Source organism: Humulus lupulus, chromosome 2 (assembly GCF_963169125.1).
Source record: "Humulus lupulus chromosome 2, drHumLupu1.1, whole genome shotgun sequence".
NCBI lineage: Eukaryota > Viridiplantae > Streptophyta > Magnoliopsida > Rosales > Cannabaceae > Humulus > Humulus lupulus.
This window is the reverse complement of record NC_084794.1, coordinates 160102390-160122741: the sequence shown is the minus strand read 5'-3', so window position 1 is coordinate 160122741 and position 20352 is coordinate 160102390. Positions and strand designations below refer to the sequence as shown.

General features: G+C 36.4%; 1 protein-coding gene across 2 annotated transcripts; it reads right to left on the bottom strand.

The window, feature by feature from the left end:
- Positions 1–11359: 11359 nt before the first annotated feature.
- Positions 11360–20032, bottom strand: LOC133818656 (putative ABC transporter C family member 15). 2 transcript variants are annotated; one of them, XM_062251670.1, is made up of 11 exons: positions 19707–20032; positions 16202–18552; positions 15979–16065; positions 15189–15836; positions 14861–15025; positions 13639–13933; positions 13225–13439; positions 12687–12992; positions 12453–12516; positions 12122–12361; positions 11360–11929 (listed from the first exon to the last, which is right to left on the bottom strand). In XM_062251670.1, the coding sequence occupies exons 1-11, from the start codon at positions 19819–19821 to the stop codon at positions 11805–11807; spliced, it is 4611 nt and encodes a 1536-aa protein (XP_062107654.1). In that variant the 5' UTR covers positions 19822–20032; the 3' UTR covers positions 11360–11804. The 2 variants fall into 2 exon arrangements, with proteins under 2 accessions (XP_062107654.1, XP_062107655.1); XM_062251671.1 differs by lacking the exon at positions 19707–20032 and adding an exon at positions 19559–19647.
- Positions 20033–20352: the final 320 nt, after the last annotated feature.

The window sequence follows — 20352 nt, the reverse complement described above, 5'->3', positions numbered from 1 at the left end:
CTTAATCCTTAATTACCATTCAAAACATGTGCTTAAAATCCTATTGGTTGATGTCTAAACCTTATAATATAATAATATAATCCTTAATATAATACTACTAAACAATTAGCTAAGTAAAGTTCTTGGACTCTACACTGACTTATATAAAATCATTTAATCTAATTAAATAATCTTTATTTTATTAAAAATAAAATTCCAATTAAAAATAATCTGATATTTATATTTAATTATTTATTTAAATCATATTTAAAAAGAATAATTAAATAACTGATTAAACAAATTTATTTGAAATTCAAAATTCAAATCCCAGGGATAAAAATCACCGAGTTAGGCGGCCCACACTGTGTTGTACAGTGAGTGTCACCCAGCCCTATTAAGGTTTCCCTAATTTTCTCAATTGTTTGTTTAATCAACTTTTAAGACAATATATTTATCCCAACGTAAATATCAATTAATTCAAAATTAATTTTATCTTAAAATATCAGTTTTAAATTAAATAAATAAATATCATATTAAACCAAATAAGATATTTATTATTCTCTCTCTTTAACCCAAACAATATTAAAATTAATTTTAACATGTAGTTTTTCAAAATAAAATCTATATAGTTAATTAATTAATTCACAATTAATCTGTTGACGCGGTTCTTCGGCAACAGGTAATTAAGAGAAGAAGAGAAAGAGATTAGTACTTAAAAGTAGAACCGCCGCAGATATGAAATCTTTGTGAGAAGAACTAGGTGACCCTAAACACGTTTTTTAAGTGGTTCGAAGGTTAAAATCCTTCTACTCCACTAGTCAATATTATTGATCTTTTCTGGGTAATTGGTTTACAAAATATATAGTTCTTACAAGACTATTTTTTCCAACCCCTATCAATTCCCAGGGTCTCCATATTTATAGGAGAAGGCACCTGGAAATTGGTAGGGAGGTCATCCCGTGACCTTACCATTTGTCATATCAAGTCTGTGATATTCATGATTACTTCCTAAACCTGACACACAAGTGTGGTCTAATCAGTATGGAAGGAGATAATGGGCCGCACGGCCCAACCCATCCGTGGGTGTCTGAATACGCACGTTCCTGCGGCGTGTCCGAGAAGTCAGGGGGATATCGGACACGTGATGGCAGGATTATGCACGTTTATCTTGCGTGTTGACCTCCCATAGGGTCAGAGCTTCCTGAGAAGCTCGCTCCCGGAGCAATCCATAACCCGAGCTGATCCTTCAGTGGTCGTCGGATGTTGTTCCCAGCTCCTGGAACAACAAGAAGGAGCAGGAAACTCCATACCCTCGAGCTAGAAAGGGCCCGTCCTGAAGATAAAGCCTCTGGCCTGTGGGAGCCTCGGGCTAAATCATGTTTAGTCCGAGGATCGTCCTGCTAAACAGCCCGTGGGAAATCCAGGGCGTACATAATCAATTACCCATATTTATCATATAATTATTTCCTTGCCCTGGAAAATTAATTCCTTTGCAATTTAGTCTTTCTCTCTACAATTCTTTCTTTTGACATCCTTACCCTTGACAGTGTAGGACAGAGGTGATTTGGGAACCATGGACATATAATACGAAACTCCAATAAACCAGATTATTAATCAAACTCTTTAATATAATAATATTATTTATTAATTCCATGGTTACCCCACTATAAATATTGAATTGCAATCTAAGTATTTATAGAATTATATTTACAGAGTTTTCTCTTGTAGTCCATTGATATAATCAATAAATGTAGTTCTGCCCTCCATTATTGGTTCGTTAATTAGAGTTGGTCAAAACTATCGTTTTAACCTTCTAATTACCTCTTGATCCTTAAGTACCATTAATTCACTAGCGAATAATCAATCTATAATCTATTTATAGATTTGAGCTCAATTACTATTCAGTTCCAGAATTAACCCTTAAGGGAACCAATATTTGATCTGTTAGGAAAGCATGGATTCCAATATTGTAATTCATGTTTCCAACCATCCATGATATTGAATCTTTAAAACAAAAGTCATTAGCCTCATTATTCTAAGAGACCTTAATGAGTGAATCAAAAGATCCAATAAACACAAACAGAAGTTCATGAATACTCAGGATTTAGACTGATCTACAAATGATCATCTATTATGATAAGAATTAAATCTTTATGTCAAACGGCAAGTTTATAAAGATAATTAATTCTCATCGGTCTTGTCATATATAATCTCTATTATATACAACACATTTACTAAGAAGTATATCCACATCAGTAATCCGAATCTAGATTACTTGCATCTCGATGCTTAGCAAATCGTACTAGTAACCATTCATTAAAGATCCATACTTTAATATGTTACTGACTATTTTATTCATTATGATCTTAATTCTCTTGTACTAATACAAGATCATATTCTCATGAATGAATAGGGAATTTTCTTGATAATATTATATAATTAATTCAAGCAATAATGATAACATTCAAATATAATAAAATTGTAATTTTATTTAAAACCAATAAAATGTCTTTACATGCTTTTAGGGCATTAATCCTAACATGTAGGATGCCACACGTAGTTGTGGAGCTCCTCAACAAGGTCCAATGATTCTTGAAGTAGAGTGTGATTGGTGGTTAGACCATACGTCGCTCGTCGTTGTGTGGAGATGGAAGCCCCAACTGTGAGAATAACTTCATACTCGTAGGCCATGGAGAATGGCAAATGATCGGTGGAGGTCCTAGCAGTGGTACGGTACCATAGTACTTTAGGAAGCTCCTCAGGCCAAGCGCCTTTAGCCTATTCTAACCTTTTCTTCAAAGTGTCCTTAAGCGTCTTTTAGACCGCTTCCACTTTTCCATATTCTTAAGGATGGGCTACGGAGGAGAAACTCTTCATAACTCTATGCCTTTCGCAAAAGTCAATAAAACTCACTATCAAATTGTAGGTCGTTGTCAGAGACTATTTTCCTCGGAAGCCCGTAGCGACAAACAATGTTCTTGATGACAAAGTCCAGCACCTTCTTGGTGGTGATTGCAGCAAGAGGTTTGGCCTCAACCCACTTCGTGAAGTAGTAAACTACCACAATCACGTACTTTACTTCTCCCTTTCCCTTGGGCAAGGATCCTATCAAGCCAATGCCTCAGACTGCGAAGGGCCAAGGACTTGTCATGTGAGTAAGCTCATTTATAGGAGCTCGGGGGATATTAGTGTATCGCAGGCACTTGTCACATTTCTTGACATAATCCATCGAATCGATGTTCATCATGGGCCAGAATTACCCTTGCCTCATAATCTTCTTGGTGAGGCTTTGCCCCCCAGCATGGTCGCCACAAAAGCCCTCATGTACCTCTCAGAGGATGAACTTTGCTTCGTGCTCGGACACACACCTGAGTAGCGGCAGTGAATATCCTCGCCTATACAGCTTTCTTTCCATGATCACATATTGAGGAGCCTTATAAAGTAGCTTCTAAGTCACTTTCTTTTCATGCAATTGTTCTCCATAGACAAGGTACTTCGTTATGGGCTTCATCCGATTGTCCAGGGGCTGGACCATTTTCACTTCCTCGGGTGCTATGATGCTTGGAGAATCCAAGTAGTCAATTGGGATCACGTTGAGCATCTCCATGTCCTTGGTGGTAGCTAGCCTTACTAGAGCATCGGCGTTGGAGTTTTGTTCCCGTGGAACTTGTCGGATGGTAAATCTTTTCAAGTTGTGTAGCATCTCTTGGGCTTTGGCCAAGTAAGCAGCCATCTTGGTTCCTTGAGCCCGGTACTCTCTGAAGACCTAGTTCAAAATTAGCTAAGAATCGATGTATATCTCGAGTCCCTCATCTTTACGCTCCAGGGAAACTCGTAATCAAACTATGAGGGCCTCATACTGAGCTTCATTGTTTGCGGCATCGAAACCAAATCTCAGGGCACTGTTCCCTTGGGGGACACCAAGATTAATCCTGCTCCGGCTCCATTCTCATTGGAGGACCCGTCCACATACAATTTCATACAGGCCTAATAGGTTGGGCCTCCTCAAGCCTCTTATGTATTCCATTGCACTTTGCAATGAAGTCCGCTAGCAATTGTTCTTTTATGACAGTCCTCGGGTGATAAGTGATATCGAACTAAGTTTGACTGCCCATTTGAGTCTCCCGGAGGACTCTAGATTTTGGATGACCTGTCTAAAAGGTAGTTGGTGAGAACTCTAATTGGATGTGCCTGGAAATAAGGCCTGAGTTTCCGATAAGCTACTATCAAACAAAAAGCCAGGTTCTCCATGAATGGGTATCTAGACTCCACTCCAAGAAGTCTCTTATCACATAATAGACAGGGTGTAGGGTGCGGCCTCATCGCCTACAAGGGCTGGATTGATGGCATTCTCTGTGACGGCCATGTAGAGGAGTAGGGGTTCTCCATTAACAGGATTTGACAAAATAGGAGGATTGGCCTTATGCGCCTTGAGCTACTGGAAAGACTGCTCACATTCCTTTGTCCATTCAAATCTTTGACCTCCTTGAAGGGTGTTGAAGAATGGGATGCACTTGTATGTATCCTTAGATACAAAGCAGTTGAGGTATGCATCCTTGGATACAAAGCGGTTGAGAGCTGCTATCCGGCCAGTCAGGCTTTGCACATCCCTGTGCTTCCTGGGTGACGACATCTCGATCAAGGGTTTTGATCTTCTCGGGATTTGCTTCAATTCCTTGGGCACTCACAATAAACCTGGGGAACTTTCCAGAGGCTACCCCAAATGTGCATTTTTTAGGATTCAACTTCATCCCAAACTTACGGAGGACTGAGAATGCTTCTACCAAATCTTGCACATAGTCTGGGGCTGTCATGGACTTCACCAACAGGTCATCCATGTACACTTCCATGTTCTAACCAACATGGTTCTTAAACATTTCGTTCACTAACCTTTGGTACGTGGCCCCTGCATTCTTCAAACTAAAGGACATCACTTGATAGCAGTAGATGCCTTTGTCCGTTTGAAAGTTGCTATGCTCCTGGTATGCGACATGTATAAAGATCTGGCTGTACCCCAAATAAGCATCCATGAACGTGAGGAGCTCATACCCCGAGGTGGCATCCACCATCTGGTCAATCTTTGGCAGGGGAAGCAATCCTTTGGGTAGGTCCTATTGAGGTCAGAGAAATCAATACAAGTCCTCCATAATCTGTTAGGCTTTACGACCAGTATCGGGTTTACCAACCACCTTGGATATTGGGTCTTTCGAATCAACCCATTCCTGAGGAGCTTATCAACCTCCACCTTTAAGGCTTCGCACTTATTGGTTCCATTGTCCTCCTTTTTGTTGCACCAAGGTAATAGTTGGATCTATGTTCAAGGCATGACAGATGATGTTGCGATCGATTCCTATCATGTCTGCATAAGACCAAGTGAAGATATCCTGGTTCTCACGGAGAAAGCTCACCAAAACTTCTCAGACCTCCACCTTGAGGTTCCTCCCAACATTCGTCTTCTTTTATGGGTTGGCTTTGTCGAGGACGACTTCTTAAATGTCCTGTATGGGCTCGATAGCCCTATCATCTCCAACCCTGAGGTCTAACTCATGGACTCCCACTCTTTGAGAATAGCCTGCACCTCCATCTCCTTTAGCAAGAGGCTGCTCAAGAGTTATTGTCTCAATCACTGGGTGTTTGAGTGAAACATTGTATCATTGTGGGTCCTCTTTCTGGTCCCCGCTAACCATGCCAATCCTTGAGTCCGTAGGGAACTTCATGCACAAGTGGTGAATATAAGTGGCAGCTCCAAACTCCACCAGGTACGAACAACCCAAGATGGCGTTATATGTGGAGGAGCAGTCCACCACCATGAAGGTGCAATATTTGAAGGCATGTCGAGGCACTTCTCCAAGTTTCATTGGTAGCTTGATTTTTCCTTCAATCCTTCACTTGAGACCATACAGTGTTGGGATGCATGGGGACAAATGACTTGTCGTCAGCCCAATCTTTTCGAAGGGTGGCTTGAACAGGAGGTTCACTGAACTCCCGTTATCCACCAGGATCTGTACTACCATACAGTTGGAGATTTGATTCTCTATTACCAACAGATCATGGTGGGAGAAGTGCACTCTCTAAGCATCATCATCAGAGAAGGCTATTATCTTCACCGAAGCAAGTGCAAGCACTTTGTCGTCGTGATTAAGGGCCCTCGCATACTTATTCTATGAGCCCCTCAATGTGCCCCCCAGGTGGTGTCCGCAGAAATTTTCCCTAATCATTTGTTGACCGGAGGAGGTCCTTGGGCCATTGGTTGTGTAGCAACCTGTACTTGGCCTTGAACTTGTGGAGGTGCCATATGTTGGTGTGAGGGCTAAGCTTCGGCAGGGGCTTTTAGCTAGGTGTGCTCCATCCCTGACATACTGGTGAAGATGCCATAATTTATTGAGATTCTCTATCTCATAATGAATTTTTCTACTTTCACTGGTAGGATGACCAACATCATTATGAAACTTGCAGAACTTGGTTGTATCTCTACATTCCCTTTCTACCCGAATGGGCTAGGGCCTCCATTAGTGAGCCTGCTGCTCCATAGCCGTGAAGATATTTTTTTGAGTATCGACAAGATTTATGTACTCATAGTATTGAGGAGTATACCTCTCCTCAGGAGCACTAGTTATCTTCGGTTTCTTATTCCATTTGGCTTTGCCCCTGAATTTACTACACTTGGGCCATCGCTAGGCAGAACTGACTAGGCGATAGCAATTAGTCCAACACTTAAAGTATATTGATAAGCGCTAAATCCAGTGGGAGCTACTTCATACCCGACAAGCATGGCACTGTAGTTGGCCTAAGGAACAACAAGACTATATTGCAGGGCGCTCATAATACTCGTTTACATGGGAGTGTAAGGAGAGAATTGGGACTTGAAGATGTGGCAGCAGGGATGGTAGGAGCTGGAATGGAGTTTGGTCTTCTGAAATCTCCGACTAGGGCATCTTCCCATTGGATATATTCTTAGGACCGAAAAATGAAATCATCGAGCATGCGGCATCCGCGTCTTTGCAGGTCATCACATAGCAGTGAACCTTGTCAGATACCACCCTGTAAGGCAATCAACTGTTGGCCATCATCGACCCTCTTGGTCTTCATTGCTTCTGCCTTAAAGCGTTTGATATACACCTTAAGGGTTTCAAACGGCCCTTGCTTGATGTTAGCCAAGGCATTGACTTTGAAGCATATCTTTTGAGCTACTATAAATTGTCTTCGGAAGGTAGAGGACAATTTCGGCCAAGAACGGATGGAACTTGGTCTGTACTTCATGAACCACTCATCACCTGGTCCCGTCAAGGTTATCGGGAAGCAGTGGCATCTGGCGTCCTCAGAGACGTGGTGTATGGACATAAAGGTGGTTGAACTTGGATAGATGGTCGGAAGGGCACTCCAATTGGTTGTGCAAGTGGCACGCCAACTGGCTGCCCAGGTGGTACTTTGTCCAGAGGGTCCACTTGCAGCCCTTGGTTCGTCAAAGTGGCATCAACCACCTCCTGAAAGGTGATGATGTTATCCTTCTGAGCCTCCTTCTCTCATTGTTGGGAGGCAACTTGGCCCTTGAGTGCCACCACTTTTGGTTCCTCCTCCATCTGGTCCGACTGTGAATACTCACTTTCGTAGTCGTCTCCGTCTTATCCACCACTAAAATGGTCATTCATACATAATTACTTAATAAAATCCCTCGCTGCACAAAGCAATTACTTATTCCTTATTGTAAAACAAAATGACCATTATTATATTCATGCCAATAAAATATGATTTATAAAGAATTTTCTTTGTAAAGATGTTCTAAGGACTACAAGTGATTTTAACTAAAGCCACTGCTGTAAGTTTGAAAATGATTTCTGGAGTTCGAAATGTAGTCCAGAAGCTCCCAAAACCACTGTTGGCCTAGCCCCATAGCGGAGCCTTCACGACAGTGGTGGCACCACCATTCAATGGTGATGTTTACGAAAATAGGTTACTTGGCTTTGAAGCCCATGCTGAGGAGAACACCGTGGTAAAGGTGGTTTAGCTTGGAACTACCTAGAATTGTTTGATCGCTAGAAAGTTTTGGATTTCATGGATTCCAGCGAACACCCAAACTCTCTTCCGACGACTTGTAAACCCAATCCTCGACTGGTTTTGTTCCCCTTGATGAGCCGAGTTTAACCGTGCAGCTGGCTCCACGAGCAGAGGTGGCCAAAACATCGAAAAGGAGTTTTAAATTTTTTTTATATTATTCAATAAATAAGATTAATTATTTAATTAACATAAAATATATTCTATATAAATAGTTGGGGTGTTGGTTTAATAACTCAATTTTTTTTTTAAGAAACTAAAGAGAATATTCTCCTCCCTTAAATTAGGGAAGTTGGTGATGATTACAAAAATTTGAATTAATTTTGAAATTTAACTATATAAATTAAATTGTTTAATTAATTATTTTATTGCCAATTAAATTGTTGATTGATAATTTTTGGAAACAAGACATTTATGTCTAAATACAAAATTAAGAAAGTTAACTATTCACTTTTTTTTATTTTATTATTGAGAACATTTGACTATTTAATTAGACAAATATCTTGTTTGTGAAACAAAATTATTCGTATTCATTTTTAAAGAAAAAATATTTGATTTTTTGAAATCAAATATTAGTTTAAGAAACTACTAATAAAATTAAACCTTTCTAGAAGCAGGATAGCGCTACAGCGCTCTTTGGAGGGCGCTACAGTGCTACAAGTAGAACCCAAAAACCCCTAGACAACCTAGCCTAGCGCTTCAGCGCCCAAAGGCTAGCACTGTAGCGCTAGTCACAGAACCAACCACCCTGCATTTTTCCTTCCTGCGATTTCCTCGAGCCAACCCTTACCAAAACTTTTCCAATCATCAACCAAACTTAAAAGCAAGCTTATCAACACACTCCACTCATCCCAAGCATCTCAAATACATAAAACCCAATCACATGCATCCCTAAACATAGAATTCACCATAGTTGATCCTAAACTCAGAAACTTCAGCAAAACAATCAAAACCTCATAATTTAGAGCTTAGAATTCCATACGTTCAATGGGGATTCGACCTTAGGTTAGCCTCTACACCTCCTTGGGTTACTCCTCCTCAAACCCTTGGCTTGAATTCCTTAGAGTTCCCACAACTCAGCTAAGACACCTTAGTTCAATACCAAAACCAGAAACTGAAGAAACTTCAAAGTCTTACCTCAACTAAATGGCTTGTTCTTGTTAAACCCTTTCCAATTCTTCAAGCCAGACCAAGGACTCTAGCCTCAAGCTTACTCTGGCTTCCCTTGAGTTTCTGCTCCAAAATACCTCAAGAATCGATGGAGGTATGCCTAAATCGACCTTGCTTTTCTTTCCCTTCTTTCTCTTTCTTTTCTTTCCTTTTCTTTCCTTCAGACTTCTATTTCCTTCTACAAACTCCACTAAGCATAAAGCCTCAATTATGCCTTCCTCTATAAGCCCAAATGACCACAATACCCTCCCCTTTAATTCTAACTCTTTTAATCCACCTAGGGGTATTTTGGTCATTTCACCCAATTCCCGCTAATTCCTCGAGTGTCACTAATATTTTCCGCTTACTTCCCGATACCTAATTAATCACCAATTATACTCCTCAATATCAAAATTAACCCCCAATATATTCTCTAAATTCCAGAAATACCCTCAAACTCGCCCCAAGCTGGGTATAAATCCCCGCTGTGACTTTTTCGCTAAACCGCTCACCAGGATCATCTCGAACCACAGATCACAAATATATCCACATAATAATGTGGTCTCAACAATTTATCACATTTATATACAGTTATACCCTCAACGGGCCAAAATTACAATTATGTCATTTCTAACCTAATCAGGGCCTACATGCATACTAATACACATAGTCATGCATCTCAAATATTCAAATAGCCATATAACATGCTTTTAATCATTAAATCACATATATTCCAATTATGCCCTCCCGGCACACTAATCAAGGCCCTTAAGCCTCATTAATAAATTTGGATCGTTACAGAAGCATTTTAGAATTTAGGGCATAGTTGTATTTAGTTTTTAGTTGAGCTACTTTATTTCATTTGTATTTTGTTTAGGTTTTTTTTTTTAGTTTTAAATTTTAAGTAGGGTATTAATTTTTTAAGTTGAGTTAATTTATTATTTAATGTAAAAGAAAACATAATTTAATTTTAATTAAAGTTTTTGCGAGTCTTAAAAAATTTTGTTAGTAATTTTCTCTTTAATTACAAATCAGGAGTATTGATTTATATTTAAGGATTTCAATTTTATTTGTAGAATGTTATTCATTAAATTATAATCTCTTAATAGGGTCAAATGCTATAATTATAGTATTTTCAATCAAAGAGTTTTATTAGGATGGATTACAAAAATTGGGATCTCATTAGCTTTTAACATATAGCTTTATATGCTTTTAAAGTCTTATACGTCAATATTATAACTAATTTTAAACAAAATTGTTTTAATACGTTTTCTACAATTATAAATTAATGTAAATAGATTTTTGGCTAGTCTTGTGCAACCTCTGGCTTGTTTTGTGCCTCTTTAGGTTTGTCTTGTGACTGTTTGGGTATGTTTTGTGCCTATTAGGCTTGTCTTGTCCCTGTTTGATTTTGTTTTGTGTCTGTTTAGCTAGGTTTGTGCATTATTTGACTAGTTGTGTCTTCTCAGGTTTTTTCTCGTGTGTCTGCTTAGGTTTTTGCATTCTCTATCTAGGGTACCAATGACACCATAAGATTTAGAGACCTTCAATAAGTATTTTTAGAATAATATTTAATTTTTTTTTAAAAAAATCATATTCCATAAATATTTTAGTTTTGTTTTGATATTATTATTAATTTTGCTAATATTCTTAAACAAAACTATGGGGTAGATACCCAAACTCCAAAAACACTTTATTTTTTTTCTATAAGTTATTTTTATTGGGTAAGAGAACTTATTTTTATTGATTTATGATGCATGTATCTTATTGACCTAATGAATAAATTAGATTTTGAACGACACAACTAATTTTAGGACTTGAAAGATAAGTATTAGTTTTTTCATTTTAAAATTATTTAAGAAAATGTTTTCTTTCAATATCAAAATTTTAAATCATATACTTTTATTTATTTATTTATTTTGCAGGTGTTCATTTGGGGAGATGAAAATAGACTTTCGGTGTTTTATTTTTAATTTTTTATTGTCTAATTATCTGAGGCATCTTTGCATGTTCTTTGGCTATACAATAAGGTTAAATTGTAACCTTGCTCATTTTTCAATGTGAATAGTAAAGTCTATTCTAGACAAAATGTATATGTATATATACTTTTGAAATAAAAAAATAAATCTATAATTTTGAGAACTCTAACACCTTATTTAAAAAAAAAACTTCCAAAGACTGTAAAAAAAAATTAAATAACTCATTTATTTTAATCAAAATTAAAAATGAATTGTCATTATTTAAGTCCTAAACTATAACCTTTTATAAATAAACTTCTATAATATAAATATAATCCTAAGTTGTTGCCAACAATAAGAAATAAAAAAAGTTCTGACAAGTACTGCAAGAGTACTCAAAAAACTTATATTTTGGGCTACAATTGCTCCACCACAACTAAAGACACATTACAAATAATGCTCCAATAGCATCAACATGAGAAGTAGAGATAATCCAAGAGCTTCAACAACCAAGAAAATCATGGCCGATCTCATACATTTGGGCTTCTAATCATTTGTAGTCTTGTCTAAATAAATGTTATACTGATCTAGAGAACTTGAAGTTCATGATTATCAAGCCTCTTTACTTGGTGGTCCACCTAACAATGCATAATATTTGAAGGGAGATTAGTTATAATTTGTTAAGTTGTTGAAACTCTTGGACCTCGAAGAGTATTCCTTCACGAGTTTGGAGAAGAAGGAATCCTCTCTCTCAAGTAATCTGGCTGGTGTGTCATATTCTGCAACCCTTCCTGTAGCATAAAAGTTATGGGAAACTCAAACATTATTTTCAATACATCATAATGATATTGGATTCACTAGAGAATATGTTTTACCAATTCAGAGGAAATAGTATGAGAAAATATGATGCATATGTGAATGGTGTTGTTCTCATTTAGTGCCATAGGATTATGTGATGTTAGTAGTATATTTTCTTAACTTACCATCGCTGAGAACCAAAACGAGATCACTTTCTACAACAGTGTGGATTCTGTGAGCTATTGTGACTACTGTTCGATCTTTAAATTCTTCGCTAATGATTTTTTGTATTATTCCATCAGTTGCAGAATCCACAGATGCTGTTGCTTCATCTAATACTAGAATGGTACTTTTCTTGAGCAAAGCTCTTCCAAGACAAAACAATTGTCTTTGGCCCATACTCCAATTTTCTCCATTTTCAACCACTATCATAGATGTCAATTTGCATCATTTATTAGTAGTTCTTAGTAGAAAAATACTTTGAGTATTGTAAAGCAATAAGTTAATGAATCTTACCAACGGCATCCAATTTCTTATCTTTTTTGCGCACAATAGGAGCTAGTTGACATTTTTCTAGAGCCTAAAAGATTGAAGAAGATGGTCAAATAAACATTCAGACAAATATGACTTGCATTAATTTATACAAGTGTATACATTTGATTGAAATGTAATTCTTCATCTAGTTACAATTATCTCCCATGAATGATTTACTAAGATAAGAGCCCCGCTGTATGAAATTTAAAGTAATACCTCCCATGCTTCAGAGTCTGTATATTGCTCCAGTGGATCGAGATTTCCCCTAACAGTTCCTTCAAACATTATTGGATCTTGTGGAATGATACTAAGCCTGGATCTTAAGTCATGAAGACCTATCTTGCATATATCTACATCATCAATTATTATGCTTCCTTCTCTAGGTTCAACAATTCTGAAAATGGCTTGTATAAGTGTCGATTTCCCACTTCCTGTTCTTCCTACAACTCCAATCTTCATCTTCCCAGGAAAAGTGCAATTAATGTTGTTTATTACAGAAGGGAGATGTTCAGCATAACGAATCTACAATGCAATCAATTAATTAATTGTATGAAAATTAAATATCCATTAAAATATGATGACAATAGCCGATGAAATTGTATAATTTTCTCATAAAGATCTTATCTATTAGTTAGTTAGTATCATGCTTACTATGGTAGAATTGTAAAACGTGAATGGTAGTACTCAAATAAGAAAAATAGTACTTTTCAATCATCTATTTCTCTTATCATTTATGTGGCATATACAAGTGTACCTGCAAATTTCTAAAGCAAATTGTTCCATCCTGTGGCCAATTGCTTGGTAGCTTGCAATCTTCAATTAATAAAGGTGCCTCACTTGGAATGTTTGAGTATTGAATAATCCTTTCAACCGAAATCATTTTATTTTCTGCATTGCATATGTTCCAAATAACAGAAGCTTGCAAAACGTTCAAATTTATTCCATATGTCACAGCCAATCCCGCTATGCCTGCAAAAAGCTCAATCTAATTTATAATCCAAGCTTTGTGAATTATTATAAATAATTTAGAAATAGGTATTATATGTAAAAAGTCAAGTAAAGACAAGAATGGGGCAACCAAGGAATGGTGGTATCGACTCATCTTCAATGTGATCTTTTCCTTCTAAGTAATTGAATTTTAATTAGTGATAATATGTGTGAAACATACTTGGATTGATAACTCCTTCGGGTAGTGTGACTAATAAAACTAATGAGAAGGCAAAAACAAAGTTTGACAACATATTTAGTCTGAAAGAGAGCCATTCCATCGCCGCCACATTGTGAAACCACGGTGTTGAGTGATTGTCAACAAGACAAAGATTCAAATGAATGAAGCGGTCTTCTTGTTGAAAAGCACGAATTGTTGCAGAGCCTGATAATGATTCGGCAAAGTGATGAAGGATTGGAGTTCTTTGTATTCCTTCCAACCGTGCCAATTCTCTAGCTGTTGGTATGTAGTATCGCTGAAAGTATAGTGATCATTATCTAATCATCAGTTTAGAACTGATAAGATCACAAAAATCATACAGGAGTTGATTTCAATTACATATCTAATTTTTTAAAAATGAGAAACCCCATGTGTTTTTTTTTATTGAATAGTTTCTCTTTCTCTAACATATTAATAACTTTTTGGGAAATTATCATCCATTTAAGCACTTTACTAAGTTTAATCCTGGATTTCCAAAAAAACTAAAAATAACTCTATTTATTTAAATAGTCAAAAACGTCCTCTTGTGCATACTTTTAGTTAATTTTTCCTTGATAAAGACAAAAAGGTCCTCACTTAAAATGAACTAAATATATTCTTTTTTTATAAATTAATTAACAATACATATTTTTTTAAAAAATAAAATAAATCTAAAAATAAAATAAATCTAAAATTAAAACAAATAAGAAAATATAAGTAACATTTTTTTATGTATTAATATATTTATAATATTTTGTAAAATATCAATAAAATAAGTTAATAAAATCTAAAATTAAATAAATAAAATTCAAAACCTAAAATATATTATATAGTTTTTTATTTTTATTTTAGGTTTTATTTATTCGAAATTTAAAGTTTACCAAGTTTTTTAAATTCTTGACATGAAAAATAAAAGTTAATTGAATTTTAAGTTAGGGTATTTTTCTAATAAAACTTTGACTAAAACAATTGAAGGGGGCATCTTTAACTATTTATATTAACATAGGGTTATTTTAAACTTTTTTGAAAATTTAGAGTTAAACTTGGTAATCGGCTTTAAGAGGGACCAAAATGGTAATTTGATTTCCACTTCTACATTACACAATTTTTTGGATGCTATAATGTTTGAGTTTTCGAAACCAGGAAGCACAAGTATATATGTGAATTGAAAATAATAATGTTTATTAATAACAAAAATACTTACTTGGTACCATATGCAAATTGCAGTTACTGGAATAAAGATTACAAACACCTCCCATGCTACTTGTGACATCACGACAATTGTTCCTAGTATTTGTATTATTGAGAAAGCACACCAACCTAATTTTTGTGGCATTTCCAAATCCAGCACGCTTTGATCAGTAGATGCCTACAAAATAAAAGAATAAAAACTATCGATGATTATTACCTTATAATATTACATTTGTCAATACGTGTCATAATGCAATAATAAATATTTTTATGAAATTATTGGTGTTATCCAATTATAAACTTGAACCATGCATGATTAGAGGTATAAGTAATGACTTTACCCGGCTTAAGGTTCTGCCTGCTGGAGTTGAATCAAAAAAGGACATTGGTGCTCGGAATACACTACGTAGCATGTTAATGAAGAGCTTTTGGGCTGTCCAAAGTCCTGCGATTCCTACTAAGGTGGCTCGCAACAACACACAAAGTGAACCTCCGACCGCAAGCAATACATAAACTAATAAGATGAAGTTCATTTCCATTTTGGGCTGGGTTCCACTAGTAGGAGGACAAGACCATGCCATCCAATAGTTACTAGCTATTTGTAGTACTTGGAAAGACGATTGTGCCAAAATTATAAATGGAACAAGCAAACCACCTTTTACAATTGTCAAATAATTCCAATAAACTTCTTTTCCAATGCTTCCTTTCTCTCGTTCTTCATCCTGCACCAGCTTTCCCCCTTTCTCTGTTGTTATCTCAAGAGAGATATTATGGTCTGATTCATGTCGCATGTGTAAAAGTTCAGAATTAGTTGTGGAACCTGATATGGATTCAATCTCTGATGTTTCTTGTTCTCTACTACTATTTTCAATAGTTAGGATCGTTTCAAGAGCCTGACTATGAGCACCAACTAAAATTTCAAATCCAATATTTTCATTCATGAGTTTTTCAAATGTTCCAGCTTGTGCTATTTTTCCGTTTTGCATTACCTGTTGTAGCATAAGTTAGTTTCAAAACAAGTACAAAATGTGAAAAGTTGATTTAGAATTCAAGCTCGTTCATTGTATTTTAAACATGTATTCTAATGAAAGTTCCAAAAACTAAAAGAGAACTTATTATATCAAGTCTTACCAGAATATGGTCAGCAGCTGGAAGAAACTCAACTTGGTGAGTGACAAAAAGTATGGTCTTCTCTTTGAGTATTCCCATGAGACAATCCTAGAAAAAAGGATAAGACACTATATAGTTAACATAAAACATAAACTTCATTTGTTTATTATTTTCATCAAAAACAAGTAACGAAAACATTTGCAAGTATAAGTAAGGAAACAAATAATAAGAAAAAATAATTCACCTTAAAAAGTTGTGTTCCTGTATGAGCATCAACAGCACTGAATGGATCGTCCAATAAATATATGTCAGCATCCTGATAAACAGCTCGTGCAATCTGTATTCTTTGCTTCTGACCACCACTCATGTTTATCCCTCTCTCTCCAATTTCTGTTAGATCCCCACAAGAGAACAACTCAAAATCTTTTGTTAAAGCACATGCTTTAATTGTTCTGTCATACTTGGCACTATCATACTCATTTCCAAACAAGATATTTTCTCTGATATTTCCTGTAAGTATCCACGGAGATTGAGGAACAAAAGCCTTTGTACCACTAATCTTAACTGTTCCAGACTGCTTTTGCATTTCTCCAAGAATACTCGAAAGCAAGCTAGACTTTCCAGATCCTACAGTCCCACAAATCGCCACCTTCATTCCTCTATTCACCTCCAAGTTTATTCCATCAAGAGTTGGTATTATTGACTCAGCATCCCAAATGAATTTCCCATTTTGAACCTCAATATCAACCTTTGTCTGATCTTTTGGAACATATTGAATGGAATCTTGTTGAATTTCATGTTCTTGGAGAAAGGAAGCTACTCTATCTGCTGAAACTTTTCCCTGAGCAATCACATTAAGCAAATCAGGTAGATTGAATATAGGGTCTTGTAACATCCTAAAAGTAGCAAGAGCTGCTAAGACTCTACCAGCTGTGAGTTCAATGCCCATTAGAACACATGAGCCAAAAGTCACCACAGAAATAAACGTAGGAGATCCCCAGAAGATGAAAGCAGTGACTGCGCCTAATCTTATTGATTTCCAAAGCCAATTGTATTCTAGTTTCCTCAATGATTCCAACTTTTCAAGGAATTGCGTGTCCCATGCTTGAAATTTAAGTACTTTCATGTTACGAAGAACTTCTGAAGTTGCTTTCATCCTATTATCTTTTGCATCCATGATCTTGGACTGAAATTGCTTCTGGACTCTAGTAAGTGGTATATTGCAAGCCATCACCATTAAAGTTGCTGCTAGTGCAGCCAGAGAACCCAAATCTAAATTTGCATGGAGCACGTAGATAGCTAAGGAAATTTGAATCGGCAACATCCAAATCATGTTTACATACCAAATAAAGTCTGTTATTCTTTGGATATCTACACTCATAAAGTTGATTATCTCTCCACTATTGCGACTTTGGCGAGCTTGACTTGAAAGAACCAAACCTTTTTTGTATATGTGAGATATCAAAGCAGCTCTAAGACGAAGACCTAGTTGGCGAGCCCCAAAAATCCATTGTCTTTGTGCTGTTGTCTCAATCATCTTGGCCCCTAGGAAAGCCAATGCAAGAAAGTACCCACTTTGCAGACTTCTGGTTTCCTTCTCACTTAAAAAGCTTACAAAGTCATTAATAAGATATGGACCAACATATGAGGCTGCTGCGCTTACTACTGCAAAACATCCATTTATTACTGCTTTCCTCCAAACAAATGTATAGATTGCCCAGTAAATAGACGGTCTGTCAGTTTTATCTCTTTCCTTAACATACTCGAGGCTCTCATCAAAGGAACTAGAAAGGAAGGCAGCAGAGTCTTTGGTATCGATATTTGGTATTTCATCTTGTTCGAGCGGGTTCTTATATCCAATAGCAAACAAGGGATTAAGCCAAGAGAAAGTAATGAGCTGGAGAGTAGTGGACTTCCCGTAGAGAGATTCACTTTTGTTCTCTGTTAGTTTAGTATCACTTTTCCCTTTTAGAAGTGGGTCGGTGATGCTACTTGGGATATGTCCTATGCCTGTTTTCCCTCTGATTGAAATACCAAACAGGCAAAAGCATAAAAGGAAACAAAGGAAATTGAAATAGTCTAGCAATCTAAGCTTTCCATGATACATGATTCTCAAATGGGTATCAATAGCCACGTTGATCATGGACATGAAGAAACTTAAAAGCCACCATGCCCTTAGTAGCCAAGGGAACTTAATCAGCTTACTCTTCACCACCTTATACACTGCAATGGATGATGCTGCCCATAATACAACTTGAAGAGTCTCTGAGGTAATAACTTGAACACTGTCTGTGCAATATTTCCCGCCTCCATTTAGCAACAAGAGAAGCACTGAGATATGAGTTCCCATCAACATGAGGGAACCAAATATGCTCATTTTACAACTTATACTGAATCTAATCCAGCTTAAGCGCTTATCTGAACCTTCCAACTCTTTACTCAGTGTCCCATTTTTGGCTATAAGTCCAACGGTTTTGGCCACCAAATGAAGTAGAAACACTCCAACAAATCCTAGTTGCACCACTAAGCTAACATGCTCCCCCAAGCAGGGCAACTGATGTATCCATGCTTTGGTTATTTGATGAAGTTCGACATCTGGAAAACATGATAAAGCAGATTCAGATCATGTTTTTGTTTTCTTGTTAATTTTCATGCACGCTTTTAATTAATAAAATAATACGATGAACTGTTTGCATGTACAAGTACTAGAGTATATTTAGCTTTTGGACCAATATACCTTCACTTTTTGTGTGATTGCCTCAGAGTAGTCAATATTAATTAATTATATGTTTATTGTTACATATGTTTGAAAAACTATTTTTAATTACTTTGAAATGATATTAGGCAGCCTATGTTTTAAAAAGATTGTTTCTGAATCCAAAGAACTTAAACGAGTTAAGAAAGGACCACAACGAGAGTTGAAATTTCGTGGCATTAAATTTTAAATTATTTGACCAAATCTCAACTGTAGTTTCTTATTTCAATATTTGACTCAGTGCTCATTTTCTCAACAAAAAACAAAACAAAACAAAACACAGTGCATCATAATCAACCACAATGATAAATAATAAATACTATGGAGTTTAGAAACAATTCTATCCGCTTTACAAGTCAAAATCATAATTATTGAAAGTTTGAAAAGAAAAACAAAAGGCAAATATTAATATGCAGTCTCCCCACACAAAAACCAAATGGAAAATTTGAATTGGTCAAAAATATATCCACGGTAAAACATTCCAACGGTGATCATTCTATCTATATTTTTTAAATGAACGGTTGTAAAAATACCCTTACGGTGCAATCTCCTGCAATCTCCTAATAAAGCAGAAGTTATTGTAAAAATAAAAAATAAAAGAAAATGAAAAAAGTTCAAGAGATTCAATGCATTACAGCACAAAAAAACAAAAGCCGGGACTTTTTATGCTACGACAAACAATAACAGCTGAAATTTGATCTTGAAATCTCCGGAGAAAAAAAGCTTTACCCTAACATAAAACTAAAGAAAACAAATCCCAGAACTAAATATTTATACTCATCACTCAGATTAGAAATACACGTTACTTAATTCATCATTGAACAGCCCAGAGTATAATATAAATACCTTCCAAACTAAAGAAAAGCATTGATGACACCAAGTCTGATATAGATTCTAAGTTTCATTTTGTGTCAGTTGAGAAAGAGTTGAATTAATTTGGGAGGTGGCGCGTGAAAGCGCGTGTAAAAGTAATTTACGTGAGAATAGGACTTACTAGTGTGGAGGAGGGTTGATGTTGCGTTTTGGAAGGAGAACATATCTACTTCCCCGACCTTAAAACGCGAGAGGAAGAGCCCTGTAGATTGAGCATACAACTGCTCTCTTTTCATCCTGATATTTAATGCTTAAACCATTTATTAATAGACAGAGATCTCTCCATGGGCCATGCGGAGGACAAAATACGACAAAATAGTCCCGAGGAGTATCACGTTCCGATCGACCGATGTATGACACTGGCAAAGTAATCTTTTCATCGAACTCTGTGTATGCGCGTTACACTGAGAGTGAGACAATATGACAGAGATGTGAAGAATGAAAATGCAAATTGTCCCTGTTATTTAACTATTTATATAAATAACACAGTGGGCTTGATTTTGTTTTTTTCTTAAACTTTTTTACGTGCTTTAAACAACAACAAAAAAAGTTTGGCTCCTTGGCACATTTACATGCTTTTCATTTAATATTTAATTTAATTTATTTTCAAAGCCAACAGTCTTCCTCCACGTGGGTCATTCTATTCACTATGTAATTGTGTGAGCTGTTCTCCAATATCATAACTCCTCGACGTTGGTGGAGCAAGCAAAGGCGTCAACGACTGCGGGAGGGATGTAAATGGGGCGGGTCGGCCCCGCCCCGCCCCG

Excerpts from the sequence above, each read along its gene's own strand:
- LOC133818656 (XM_062251670.1), bottom strand. The coding sequence starts at position 19,821 with ATGAAAAGAGAGCAGTTGTATGCTCAATCTACAGGGCTCTTCCTCTCG. Across the intron at positions 16,066-16,201 it reads CAGGAACACAACTTTTTAAG|GATTGTCTCATGGGAATACT; the intron begins GTGAATTATTTT and ends CCTTTTTTCTAG. Across the intron at positions 12,362-12,452 it reads TAAGAAATTGGATGCCGTTG|TGGTTGAAAATGGAGAAAAT; the intron begins GTAAGATTCATT and ends CATCTATGATAG.